Genomic DNA, 14,199 nt, shown 5'->3' on the forward strand with positions numbered 1-14,199 from the left:
AGTATTTTAAATCAACAAAATATCTTTGAAAAAATCTTTTAAAAATCTTTTTCACATTTCTCTTCAAAACTTTGTAAAGTTTTATAATACAGAAACGTTTCTTCAAGGAAGATGTTATTTTGTGCAAGCCAATGAAAATGCATAAAGTATTTTATCAAATTAAAAAGTGAAATATATATATATATATATATATATATATATATATATATATATATATATATATATATATATATATATATATATATATATATATATATATATATAAAATCAACCCTCGGAATTAGGAAAATGAGGTTGGCAATAATTTGCCAACCTCAATCTTTTAGAGGTCGGCAAAAATTATTTGATACAAAGGTCTTACCCCATAAAACATAGAAACAAGGTCTGCAATTTTTTGCTGACCTCAAACACTTTTAGGTCGGCAGTTAGGTTGGCATTGCCAAATGCCGACCCTAATTCTGAGGGTTGATATATATATATATATATATATATATATATATATATATATATATATATATATATATATATATATATATTATATATATATATATATATCCAATCAACAATAACATCAAAGGCATTAAGTGTAAATATCAAGATGAGCATTAAACATTTATTAATTGTGTTTAAAAAAACACAAAACCAAGATGCTTCACAAAAAATTGATTTTATAAGTTCTATCTTAAATTGTTGAATTTACATTCTTTCCACTTCAAATTATTTATATAGCAAATTTGTTAAATTTGATTTTTCTTATCAAAATTAAAACGTATCTGTAACTAGTTTGCCATAAAAAGAAAAGTATTTCAAGACAAGAAGTTATTTTTTGTAAATTTTGGAAACATGATCTATAGGAGTTTTTACATTTTTTGTAGAAATTCTTATGATTTCTATTTCTAATATTTTATTGTAACTTTATTATATTAATTTTTTTATCTCTTTGTTAACAGCACTCTTTATTAAATATTTTTTTATTATTGGTTTTAATTATATTTATTTAGAAAATTAAAAATAAAAAGCAGGTTAAAAGAAGCCATAAAAGCTGGAGAAGTATTAGATGACTGTAACAACTTTGATTTTTCTGAAGATGATGATGTTAATGATGATGTAGAAATTGAAGATGGATTTTTATTACCCAGAAAACTTTGGAATAAACTGTACAAGTAAATGAAATTATGTAGTGATACTTTGACAAGTTTTATAAACCTTCATACTGCCGAAAGTGCAATATTTTAAAACTTCTGCAATTGTATAGAACTTTTACACAAGGGTGATTTTTTTACTTAATAACACATTTAAATGGGTTTTTTAACATTAAAATTTCCCCCTCTTAACAAAAGTTGTTTATGTTTGAAAATTTTGAGCATTCTAAAAAGCAAATTTTATGCTAGTTAAAATGTTAATGGTGAAAAATAATATAAAAAGTATTAATGGTAAAAATTATAATTTTTAACACAATGTTAAGATAAATTTAGATGTTTTAGTGAATTGGGAGTAAAAACATAGTGTTCAATTTAATGAATTTTTTTCTTATTTGTTGTTATCAATCAGTTATTGTTAAGTCATTGTTCAGTCGCAAGAATCATGCTGTTTTTTTCTCCTGTCAATGTTATTTTCAGATGTGATTACAACTTCATTTATTGTTTAGCCTAATTAAACCACAATTTTTTTCTAATTTTTCATTACATCATTACTTCTATAATGGTTTATTTCAGATGTATGTGTCAATATCAATTCAAGTCTTATCTAAATTTATACAAAATAGAAATTATTTTATTAAATTGATTATCAATGAACTTAAATACACAAATGAATTATTTTGGGTCTTTAATTGTATTTAAATAAATTCTTGTTTCGATATTGTTATTAATAATATATATTTTAATTTTAATGTATTATATTTTTAGGTACCAGAGAGTTGGTGTAAGATGGTTATGGCAGTTGCATGCACAAGAGGTTGGAGGTATTGTTGGAGATGAAATGGGACTTGGGAAAACTATTCAGGTGATATCATTCCTTGCTGGTCTTGCTTATTCTAAAAAAGGCAATAATATAAATAACAAGTGTGTATGCTTTTTTTTTAATTTCTTGCAAGTTTTTTTTTTATGTCTTGTGAACAAGTTTTTTTAACTTTATATTTTAACTTTTTGGTAATTCCATATAAAATCATCCAATAAATAACTGGACTCCATATTATTTTGATAATTCTATCACACAAACCTAAGGAATATTTTTTCGTGACAAAAATATGAAGTTACATTTATTTAAATCACATTGCTAAACAATTTTTTTTCTTTCAACTTTAAATAATTTTTTGTTTTTGTCATGAAAAAATATTTCTTACACCTTAAGAACCCAAACAACGGAGTTAATGTGACCCATATATAGTTCATAAACTAAAACATGATGTAATGGTTGAAAAGGTTGAATGGTTTTTAACTATAGTATTTTTTTCTGAAAATGTTGTTTAACAATTTTTTTGTTGATTTTTGTTTACTAAATAAAACATTTTTTGATATAGGATTTTTAATATTACTATTTATTTAGAATCCCTTTGACCAATCAATAAAGAAACTGTTTAATGAATTTATTTAGAATCCTCTTTTATCAATCAATTAAAAAACTGCTTTGTGAATGGCATTATGCTCTCAAAAAACTGTAAAAATTGATTAAACTTGTTTCAAAATTGAAAATAAAACTTTTATTGGGTTATTTGCCATTAAAATCAGTGTTTATTTAGGACAGGTTCAGATATTGTAAATGAAAGGATTTAAATTTTTGGCAAGCGCTAATTTCAAATTATTTGAGAATAGTGAAATTTGCTCAATAAATGAGTATTACATGAAATAGACAGAATTTTTATTAAAAGTTTTGAATTGTTATCGTTATTATTTTAATTTATTTTATTTATGTTTTAAATTTTTGTTAAACAAGTTTTAATACTTGTTGTTTGTAAATTTTGTTTGTTAACTGATATAAACTTTTAATTTTCTAAGTTTCTACTGACTTCTAATAAACAAAATTGTCATTACAAACATCATGCAAAAATGCAAACAACCTTAATTTTTATCAAGCTCTGAATACTCTTTTTTGCAATATATTTCTACATGTCTATCTATACTTAATGTACATTTTTGTATCAGCCGTCTTTAAAAAATGAAAAGTAGTTTTAACTGTTTTTATTTCATGTTAATGTACTGGAATAAGTAAAGTAAAAAGTTGAAATAAAAATGATTTCAACATAAATATAAATATAAGCTCTAAATATAAGCAGTGTTTATTATCTAATACTTTTTCTTTCTTTTTTTAAAATATTTTAGCAAGTTTGGTCTGGGATCTGTTTTGATTGTCTGTCCTGCAACAGTAATGTTCCAATGGGTGTCAGAGTTCCACAAGTGGTGGCCTCATTTTCGTGTTGCAATTCTACACAGTTCTGGAACTTTTATAGGAAGCCCAGTAAGTTTTTCTTTTTATGCTAAAAAGTGAGTACTTTTTATTTTTTACATTTGTAATTTTTCCTTACTAAGTGTTTAAATATTTCTATTTTAAATTAGTCTTTTTAATTTTAAGCTATTTGTTGCTAGTTTTATAAAAGAATTTCTTTGAATCATTTTTTTAAAAACTTATATATATATATATTAAATTATTCTTTTTTTAATTTTAAACTATTTGTTGCTAGTTTTATAAAAGAATTTTTTTCAATCATTTTTTTAAAAACTTATAAATATATATATATATATATATTTATATATATATATATATATATATATATATATATATATATATATAATATATATATATATATATATATATATATATATATATATTATTTCTTATAGTTGACATTGATAAGAGCAATAAGCAAACATCCTGGTATCTTAATTACAACTTATAATAGTGTACTGAATCACAAAAAAGAACTTTATAAACATAACTGGCAGTATGTGATTCTTGATGAAGGTCACAAAATTCGAAACCCCGATGCATTAATTACACTAGCTTGTAAGCAAGTAGGAAGTATTTGTTTTATTTTATCAGATTGTTAAATACTTAAGGGTTCAAATTTTATATTCCTAATTTTTTTTCACTATTTTGACACGACTGGTTACTTTCTGTTCTGAACACAGCTGTTTACTTTTAACTGTTTAAAAAATATAAAATGGTAGTAAAGCATTTACAGTGTTCTTACAGAAATACAGGAGCCGGAGTCACATCACATTGGCAATCCTCATAATTAGGGTCGGCATATAGTAATGTTGACCTAATTGCCGACCTAAAAGTGTCTGAGGTCATCAATTTTTTTTCGACTTTGTTTCTATGTTGTAGTGGTGAAACTTCTGTGTTAAAAACTTTATGCTGATTTAATGCAGGTCAAGAGTAGTTTAGTAGTCAAAAGTAAAAGATCTGCATTGGCTGCATTGGCCAGACTTAACTTTAATTATACATAATAAAGGTAACTTAATATTGTGGTAAACATAAGCAGTCCTAATCTTGCAATTTATTTTTTTAACAACTTTACCTCCAACAACGCAGCAAGTAGATGTTTTAAAAAAACCTCCAACAAAGCTGGAAGTAGCTACTGTTTAAGTTAGGAAATATTAAAAAGTAAAAAAGAGAGTTATAGCAAGAAAGCTATTAGTTATATTAGTCAAGAAAACATGAGGATCGGAAGTTGTATCTGCTAGTGAATCAGAAGAAGCATTAAGAATAAGAGTATAGTGCACCTGTCACTTCTCCACTATTAAAAACAAGAGGGGCATTAAAGAATAAATCTTATTCTTTATTATTTATAAATATTATCTTTCTTTGTTTTAGTTCAATACATCTCATAGACTTATTTTAACGGGTACACCAATGCAAAATAGTTTAAAAGAATTATGGTCCTTATTTGATTTTGTGTACCCTGGCAGACTTGGCACACTTCCAGTGTTTATGGCTGAATTTTCTATTCCAATTACAATGGGTGGATATGCAAGTGCTTCATCTTTACAGGTATGAATGGTTTATAATTGATAATAATTTTCATATGTATATATATATACATATATGTATATATGTGTGTGTATATATATATATATATATATACATATATATGTGTGTGTGTGTATATATATATATATGTATGTGTGTGTGTGTGTATATATATATATATATACATAAATATATATATATATATATATATATAAATATATATATATATATAAATATATATATATATATATATATATAAATATATATATATATATATATATATATATATATATATATATATATTTATCAGACCTTGTTAAGAAGCATTATGCTGCTCGCATTTTGCTTGCGAAAAGGTGATTTGCCTAAGCGTTCAGCAGTTTTGCGTTTGGCAAAAACTTTTATCTTTTAGAATATTTAAATTATCTTTTGATATCGTTTATGTGACGTTTATTTAGCAGAAATTAAGTTGTAAGTAAAAGCATTTAACCGCAATTGTAAAAAAATTTTTTGTTAAAGAAACAGCTTGTTTAATAATTTTTTTGTTGTTAAAAATTAGTTAAAGAAAATAAAGTGTTTTAAGTTTTAGCTTAAGGAATTAATTATATAAATTCCTTTTAAATATATAAATTATTTTTTGTCATAATAGTGCACGATTTATTTTGTCATAATGCACGATTTATTTTGATGTAAATATTTTATTAATAAGATATTTTATTTTAAGTTTATCGTCAATTCAATAACGTAAAGTTTTAATGACGTTTGTTTAATTTATGAAAACAAACTATGATCATGAATATGTTATCGGTAACTGATAAAACTCTTTATTATTTAAAAACACTATTAAAAAGTTATATATATATATATATTTATATATATATATATATATATATATATATATATATATACATATATATATATATATATATATATATATATATATATATATATATATATATATATATATGTATATACATGTTTATATATATATATATGTATATACATATTTATATATATATATATACATATATATATATACATATATATATATATATATATATATATATATATATATATATATATATATATATATATATATATATTTACACATTCGAGACTTCTAAGACAGCTTGGTTTGAAACTAGGAGTCTTAATAAAAATTATAAAGTAAAACCAATGTAAAATATTTCTTAATAAGCCATAATTAGCTTTTACATGCTGTTTAAACTTTTTTTTTACAAGTTAATAGTTATTTGCAATAACTATTAACCCGTAAAAATACAAAGCTATTCATGGATTGTGATGTGTACCTCTGATGATGTGTAGCTCTGCAGCATAGTTAGAGTTCTCTATTTCCATCATATATGGTAAAGTATACAGCATTAACAGAATAAATGTGTATAAAATTATAACACCTAGCCGCTTAGATACAGCTGCTTTTCTAAATAATATTTTCTGTAATAGCTTACCAGGGTAAACATCGAAAGTTTTAGAGAATGTTTTTAAATAATAATTTAAATATATAAGCAATAATAAACTTAAAAATGCAGCAAATTATTTGAATGTAGGTTTTACAAAAATAGCCTTTATTTTTTTATTGTATAACTTAAATATAAGCTGCGTCAATAGAAAATCTCTGTCCTCTGTGACATGTTATATAGATTTATATCATTTTTAGAACTGTCTCTTCTTTTTTTTTATTAAGATAATTTTCATTTATATTGTATATTCCAAATGGGATAAAAAGTCTTGTCAATGGAATAAAAACTCTTTATGTAGAACAAAAACATATTGAAGCAACTATTAAAAAGTAATAAATGTTTAACATAATAAATTTAAACTTACAATAAAATAATAACAAAAGTTTATTTTTTTTTACTTCAATGCTTTATTTTATTTATATATGATAATATTGAAAAATTGAAGAAAAAATTTTTACAAACAGATGCTCTTCCTAGTGTTAACCTGTTTTGCAGTTCAAAACTGAGTTTTTTTATATATACCATTGCTAGAATGATTACCAACTAAGGTTTATAAACTCCTAACCTTACTCTCAATAAAATATGTTTTTTTTCCCTTTTTTTTTATTCAAAAGAGTTAAGATAATTACAAATTTATTAAATAAAGTTGTTAACTATAATGTTGTATCAGTACATTCTAATATTTTAATGACAATACACAACATATTTTAATGACAATACACAAAATATAACTATGTTGTGTAGCTGTCTTTAAAATATAGGTATTTAGGAAGTACAATATTAGTGAAAACGAATAGAAACAATTCTTTACAATAAATTCGTTGATAACTCTTTCCTTAAAATTGGCTCATTGATGGTCTTTGATTTTCTTGAGTGTAGCCAGAAAAATGAATTTATATACATTTATCTTTTCTGGCTAGAAACCATACATAATCTTCCATCTTAACAATATCCCATTGTCCCTGATATCTATTTTTCCTTTTTGCATTTTCTGGATGAAATCTCTCATCGTGATCCTCACTGATATCACCCAAGTTTTTTTGAGAAAGAAATTAGGTGAAAATATGAACCTAGATGGGACAACCGAGTTTCTTGAGGCAGTTAACTATAAGTTAAATATTTCAAACAACAAAAATGCCAACAAAAAAATAAAAGATAATCTAGCTAAACTAAATCTAGTCATACTTTTAAATCTGCCCACCAACCACCATAGTTGATTTAAGGGGGTGAGTATCACAACATTTCGCCCTCCCCCTCCCCCGTCCCCCCCCCCCCTTTTTTTTTTATTTTATTATTTTTCCTGGAATATAGCTAGACTAGTTGTGGTCATACTAAAGAAAATGTTTAAAAAAAAAAGCGTTTAGTCTAAATTTTTTTGGTTTAAACTAAATGATAAATGCATATCAATAAAACTAAAACTGTTGTTTTAGTTGAAGCTTTTCTTCTCCATCTTCTCTCGGTTCTTAGAGTCTTTATAATATGCACCACAACCTGCAGACTTGATAGTTTATTTTATGAGCATTTAATTCATAACAGCTTCAGTATGTGGTGTCCTTGTAGATTTTTTTTTTAAAGCTATTAAAGTATTTTTTCTCCCATGATCAGAAAATCATACTTATTTGTATAAATATTTTACTAAATACCCACAAGTAATTAAAAACAAAATAATACATTTGGTTTTTAAATTTTATTAGCACAGCTTGTTTTTAGAAATTGTAAGTATAAATCTTTTTCAAGATTTTTATATTATTTCGTGGAACAAAATAATATAAAAATCGTTGTAAAAAAACATTGTGTGGAACAATGAGGGTTAAATCTGAAAAAATTTATAATTTTTAAAATCCTAAAATCTATAATAATAATGCTAAAGATGCAATAATGTTGATGCTAGTTGCAATAATGCTGATGCTAATTGCAATAATGTTGATGCTAGTTGCAATAATGTTGATGCTAGTTGCAATAATGTTGACGCTAGTTGCAATAATGCTGATGCTAGTTGTAATAAACATTAAAGTAATATGAATAATGAAGTAAAAAAACTTTGGTTTACCAAAGTATGACGTTATTTCATAAAATCATTATTTTTTTACTCTACATAATTATTCAGTTCATCAGTTCATTATTCAGTTCATCAGGTACTGTAGAAAATTTGAAAATAATTTTTTTTTCCCATTATAGATTATTAAAGAATTTGTTTAGTTACTTATCATTATATAAAAGTTTTTTTTTTTAATTATAAATTACTATAGAATTTTTTTAGTTATTTCAAATTGTTATTTTTTTGTTATTTTTACGAAGTTCGCATTTAAAAATTATTTTGTATTTTTTAACCTTATAAAAGTTTAATTAACAACATTTAGGAATTGTTCATAAAGTACGTATGTTTGGGTGGGGGAGAGGGGTCAGTTATAAAAGTACAGAGACATTAATGTAAAGGTAGGTTAAGAGCGTAGATAGTTTTAGGGAGATGGAAGGTACTCAAAAAAACTATAGCAAAATGTGTAATGGGGGGGGGGGGGGAGAAAGGTCGAAATTCAGGCATATGTATATTATGGACGACCCCTTATTTGCTAAACTTTTCATCGGATTACATATATTCTCGAAATACTTATATAATAAAATACCTGAGGCGAACTCAACAAAGACATTCTTTTTCAAGTGGCATAGTTTTACAATATCCATATTTACACTATTGTTCAGTGCCAACACTTAAATGGCTTAACTTTAATGTTTTAGCATTATCAAAATTCAAATTTTCATAGCTGATATGATTTTCAACTATTTTGTTTCTTTTATCCATACAGGTTTTTTTGTCTTTTTTTTAAGAGGTTTGTTTTGGTATGGAGTTGCCAACATTTTAATCCTTTAGTTATCAAAATCCAAATGCAAATACAAAATACAAAATTATCTTAATATTTCTATGCAAATCATCAAAATGTATCAATTTCCACTAAATTGACAAGCTTAATAATATTTTCTAACTATAAATTAAAAAATTCGGCTATTATCTCTAATAAATGATGTCGTTTACCTAAATTATTTATTAAAAATTTAAAAATTTTTTAAATGTCGTTTCGATAGGAGAACAAAAACATAGCAATAAACAGCTTAGATAAACTAAAAAAGACTTTCCATTATTTACATAAAAATGTTCAGAGTATATAATATGGTGATCAACGACTTTTTTATATATTTATTTTATTTAAGAGTGTAATATAAAAATCTTAATTTTATTTGGTTCTCGCGCTCTATAAAAAAATATTCTTATGTTTAGCTGCTATAAAATTTATAGGAAAGTCATACGATTGATAATAGACGCTATTTTAAAAAACAAATAAAACAATAACAAATAATAATGATTCAAAAAAAAAGATTTTACAATGATGTCATTTACAAAAACTCTTTGGAATTAAACGCGCTTGAATAAATTATAAAGTCTGTAGTTTGCGGCGTATATTTTAAAGACTCTGAAAGAATTGCTACTGTGGAGATAGCGAGCTTCGAGTAAAACATAGTTTGTTTTTGTTGGTATACATTTATTATTTTGTGTTATTTTAAAAAATTCTGGCCAAACATTTTTTTTATCATTTTCTTTAAAATAAACACAACTTGTCTTGGCACTTTGGGATCCCTTTAACTGTAGTTTTTAGTTTTGATTTCTTTGTGACAATTCTCCAGTTTTACTCTCCTAGAATAATTTCTTTGTTTAATCATAGATATTGATTTGAACTATAAATAATCATAATTCTTTACAAAAAAACAACTAAATACTGATATAAAACACCAAATTTAATTGTGAGTTAGGAGTAAACCCTAGATCTTGTAGTGGTATCCCAAGGTATAGTAGTAAGTAGTGGTATCCCAAAAATGCGTCTGGTTGTAAAGCTTCAACTTTTCCATATAGTCATACATAATTTAAAAAAGTAGCAAATTTTTAGCAAAATTTTGTTATTATTTTATTTTAAATTTAGCATGTTAAACATTAATTACTATTTTATTATAGTTTTTTCATTATGTTTTTGAATGCTTGCTTCACAAGCAAGAAGTCCTCACTATGTCCTTAGTAGTACTGCTCTCAACTTGTTTCTCTCACAGCTTGTTCTTTAAGTCTTGCTCTTTAAGGCTCTTGTTTTAAAGTTAAAAAATCATATTCACAAATTAAATACATTCACAGTGAGTATGGTTTAAGGTTCAGGTATTTTAGGCATATTCCCTATGAACTTTAATTTTATAAATGGTTCTGTAAGTTTAATATTTTATTTTTTATTATATTATGCAATATTTTAACTTATAAATAATTATAACTATGAATAATTTCATTTTTTAAACCATTATTAAAATTAACTTCTATACAGGTGGCTGCACCTTTTTAGGGACATAAAATATTTTGGTTAGGTATGGTTTTTTTTGTTGTTAACATTTCGACATTTCAGAAGATAGTCAGCTCTTAGGGTGATTGTATTGCTGCTTACTTATATATTTTGAAGAAAACTTTTACATGCTGACAATAAAGTGTTATGTAAACCATCTTATGTGCACCTCAAAAACTGTGTGGGTTTTTAAGATGGAGAAAATAAAAAAATCTAAATAACAAATGCGTATTATATTGCTCTAATATCTTTTCAAAGTTTTTAACAAGTTTCACTCAATCAAATGTTTTGGTTTATATATACATCATATAAAAGATAAATCAATATGAATTTGCAAATATTTATGCATTAAATATCTTTTTTATATAGTTTAAAATGCAGAATTAAATTTTTTGTTTTAAAATGCAGGATTAAATTTTTGTAGTTGTATAATATATTTTCTTTGGGTTTCTTTGGTTTTGGGGTGCATTGGTGCATATACTTCTGGGGGTGCATGGGTGCATACACTTTTATGGTTAGTTGTTGTTTTATGAAGATTACTTGGTAATAACTTAGTGAACTGTTTTATATTTACATTAATAAAAAAATGTAAAATTTTCCCAATCATAGTTTTTTCCCAATTTAGTTGCAAATTTTTTTATGTGTACAACAGATTTTTTTATTTGTATAACAGATATTTTCTTTAGGTTCAAACAGCTTATAAATGCTGTTGCATACTCAAGGATACAATTACTCCTTATATGATAAGAAGAATGAAAAAAGATGTTCAACAAACACTTTTTCTACCTACTAAAAGTGAACAGGTGCAATAGTTTTTTTTCTTTAAATTTATTTTAACTTATTCTAAAATATTAACATTATTTGTATTGTTTTTATAAATTCAAAAATTGTATTAACTGCTTCTTGTTAAAAACATTATTTAAAAAAAAAATTAAATCATAGACATTTAAAAAAAATATTTTATTTATAAATTACAAATATAAAAAATATAAACTGAATCAAAATCCATTCATATTATGCGCTCACAAAAAAATTAAAATATAATAAATTTTTCGAATGTTTCAATTTCAGTTATCAGAGGATTATAAGGCTTATTAGAAATCCAACAAAATAAATGTCAAACGAAATTTGCTAGTTTTACAATTTAAAATTTTAAGGAATGGTTTGAAAGATGTTAAATAGTCAATCAAAACATTAATTACTGTATTGAACTAAAATTTAGATTTTGTTTTGCAAATTGACAGAAGAACAGAAAGCAATCTACAAACAATTTATCAGTTCTCGTGATGTTGCTTCCATATTAAATGGAGACATGAAGGTGATGCAAATTCAAAGTTTCTTTAAAAAAATTATTTCGATAGCAAAGTTTTGTTAATTGTGTTAACTCCTACATATAATTGTTGTTAACTCCTACATGTAATTGTTGTTAACTCCTACATGTAATTGTTGTTAACTCCTACATGTATTTATTGTTAACTCCTACATATGAAAATAATTTTTCTTTATTTAATAAGATTAAAAAAATAAATTTAATGCAAACCATTATGTTCAAATTTACATTGTAAATTACAACAACATACAGTTCTAGTTAAAAACCACATTTCAAAATAATTGATATTTTCAATTATTTTTTAAAGGAAGCAATCATATTAAAATTTGGTTACCAATAGTGTGAAGGGTTATAAATATATAGCAGTTTGTTTTTTTAATATAAAATTTAATGATTTTCTATGCATCAAAATTTGTTAAACAATAAATATGAAGGTTTGGTAATTTTCTGGTACTTTTATAATTAATAATTCTGCTAATTAATCTGGTAAGTAATCAGAAGTTTTAAAATATTGTTTACATAGGTTTTATTTTTAACTTGGTGTAAGTTTCTTAAAGAATATAAGTTTTATTTTTAACTTGGGTTTGTTGTGAGTTTCTTAAAGAAAATATATAGCTATATCATTGTTAAATCATTCAAAAGTAACAGTATTTTATTTCCCTCAAAATTTTATTTGCCTTTGTTTTCTACTAGTGCATGCTGTTTTGCAAAATTTTGATTGTCTTTTTTTTCTGCAAATTTATATTGACAATAGTTTTAACTTGAAAATTTAATTTTTAATACAATTTGAAATCCTATTTATATTACTCGGTGTAGTTAAGGCAATTTTTAAATTGTTCAAATTTTTTTATTTGGAATTAGCATGATTTCAGCTTTTGATGCTATAATTTTTTTGTATCAACTTTTTATGTTTAAAGAAACTTTTCTCGTTTTTATATAATTTTCAAAACTTTTTTATTACTCCTAATTGTGAATCTAAACAATACCATTTTAGAGTCTTTAGATCAATTCTGCTCAGCAGCATTAACTTAATTTTAGTTTAAAATTTTTGAAAAAGTGCCTTAATCTACTAATTTAATATAATTGTCAAAACACTTGATTTCTATCCATTTTCACAAAAAATATTCAAATTCTGATCAAGAAAGAGCTTATTTTTAAGAAAAATTGCCAATAAACAATCAGAACAGATCATGTTATTAAACTATGATATTCATTTCACCTAAAAAGTGTATTTATTTAAAAATCTCATTCAAATTTGAATCGTGATTTTAAGAAGATTTTAAAAAAAAAAAATCTTTGGTCTGGATTTTTTTGCTACAAACATTTTTAGTTTATGTTACCGTAAAATTTATCATTTTTATTTTTTTGTTTTTTCATGATTCACAGACCTGATCATTTAACAAAAATATGCTGTAGTCAGCAAAATATTATTCAGACGCTATAATTATTAAAAATCGCCTTAACTATACCAAGTATGACCCACTTACTCTATTTGAAGGAAAGCTTTTTCAACACAAATTTTTTTGGTATATAGATCTTCATTGCAGTCAAATGGAAGAAAATTATTTTCATACATAGAAGTCTTCTTTGGAGTTAATATCATTATATTAAAACAAGTTTTTAATGTTATCCTTTGTTTTAGATTTTTCCAGGGTTAATTAAACTAAGAAAAATATGTAATCATCCTGATTTGGTATCATTAGCTCCTGAAGTAGAAAAAGGGAAACCAGCTAGTTTAGATGATGCTAGTTGTTATGGTTTTTGGAAACGATCAGGCAAAATGATTGTGGTTGAAAATTTATTAAGAATGTGGAAACATCAAGGGCATCGCGTCCTTTTATTTACACAGTCAAAACAGGTAACACCTATTTAGGTAAATAAGTTTTTTTTGGGGTAATTTATTTTATTAGTTATAGTTTTTACTAAAACTATTTAATTGTTTATTTTTCATCACATAAATTATTATTCTTTTTGTTTGTTTATTTAATAATTTAAAATTAAAATAGTCATCATCTTGGTTAATTATTTTTTATTTTACTTAATCATT

General features: G+C 24.2%; 1 protein-coding gene across 2 annotated transcripts in view; it reads left to right on the plus strand.

The window, feature by feature from the left end:
- LOC100206578 (DNA excision repair protein ERCC-6) overlaps window positions 1-14,199 on the plus strand; it is a 39,664-nt gene that overhangs the window by 16,968 nt on the left and 8,497 nt on the right. For both annotated transcript variants that reach the window (XM_065791140.1, XM_065791141.1), the window contains exons 5-12: window positions 1,002-1,163; window positions 1,908-2,063; window positions 3,321-3,456; window positions 3,840-4,010; window positions 4,816-4,992; window positions 11,509-11,625; window positions 12,045-12,140; window positions 13,795-14,010. In XM_065791140.1, the coding sequence (XP_065647212.1) occupies window positions 1,002-1,163; window positions 1,908-2,063; window positions 3,321-3,456; window positions 3,840-4,010; window positions 4,816-4,992; window positions 11,509-11,625; window positions 12,045-12,140; window positions 13,795-14,010 (1,231 nt within the window). The remainder of the gene's footprint in view (window positions 1-1,001; window positions 1,164-1,907; window positions 2,064-3,320; window positions 3,457-3,839; window positions 4,011-4,815; window positions 4,993-11,508; window positions 11,626-12,044; window positions 12,141-13,794; window positions 14,011-14,199) is intronic.

The sequence above is a fragment of the Hydra vulgaris genome, chromosome 02 (assembly GCF_038396675.1).
Source record: "Hydra vulgaris chromosome 02, alternate assembly HydraT2T_AEP".
Classification (NCBI taxonomy): Eukaryota; Metazoa; Cnidaria; class Hydrozoa; order Anthoathecata; family Hydridae; genus Hydra; species Hydra vulgaris.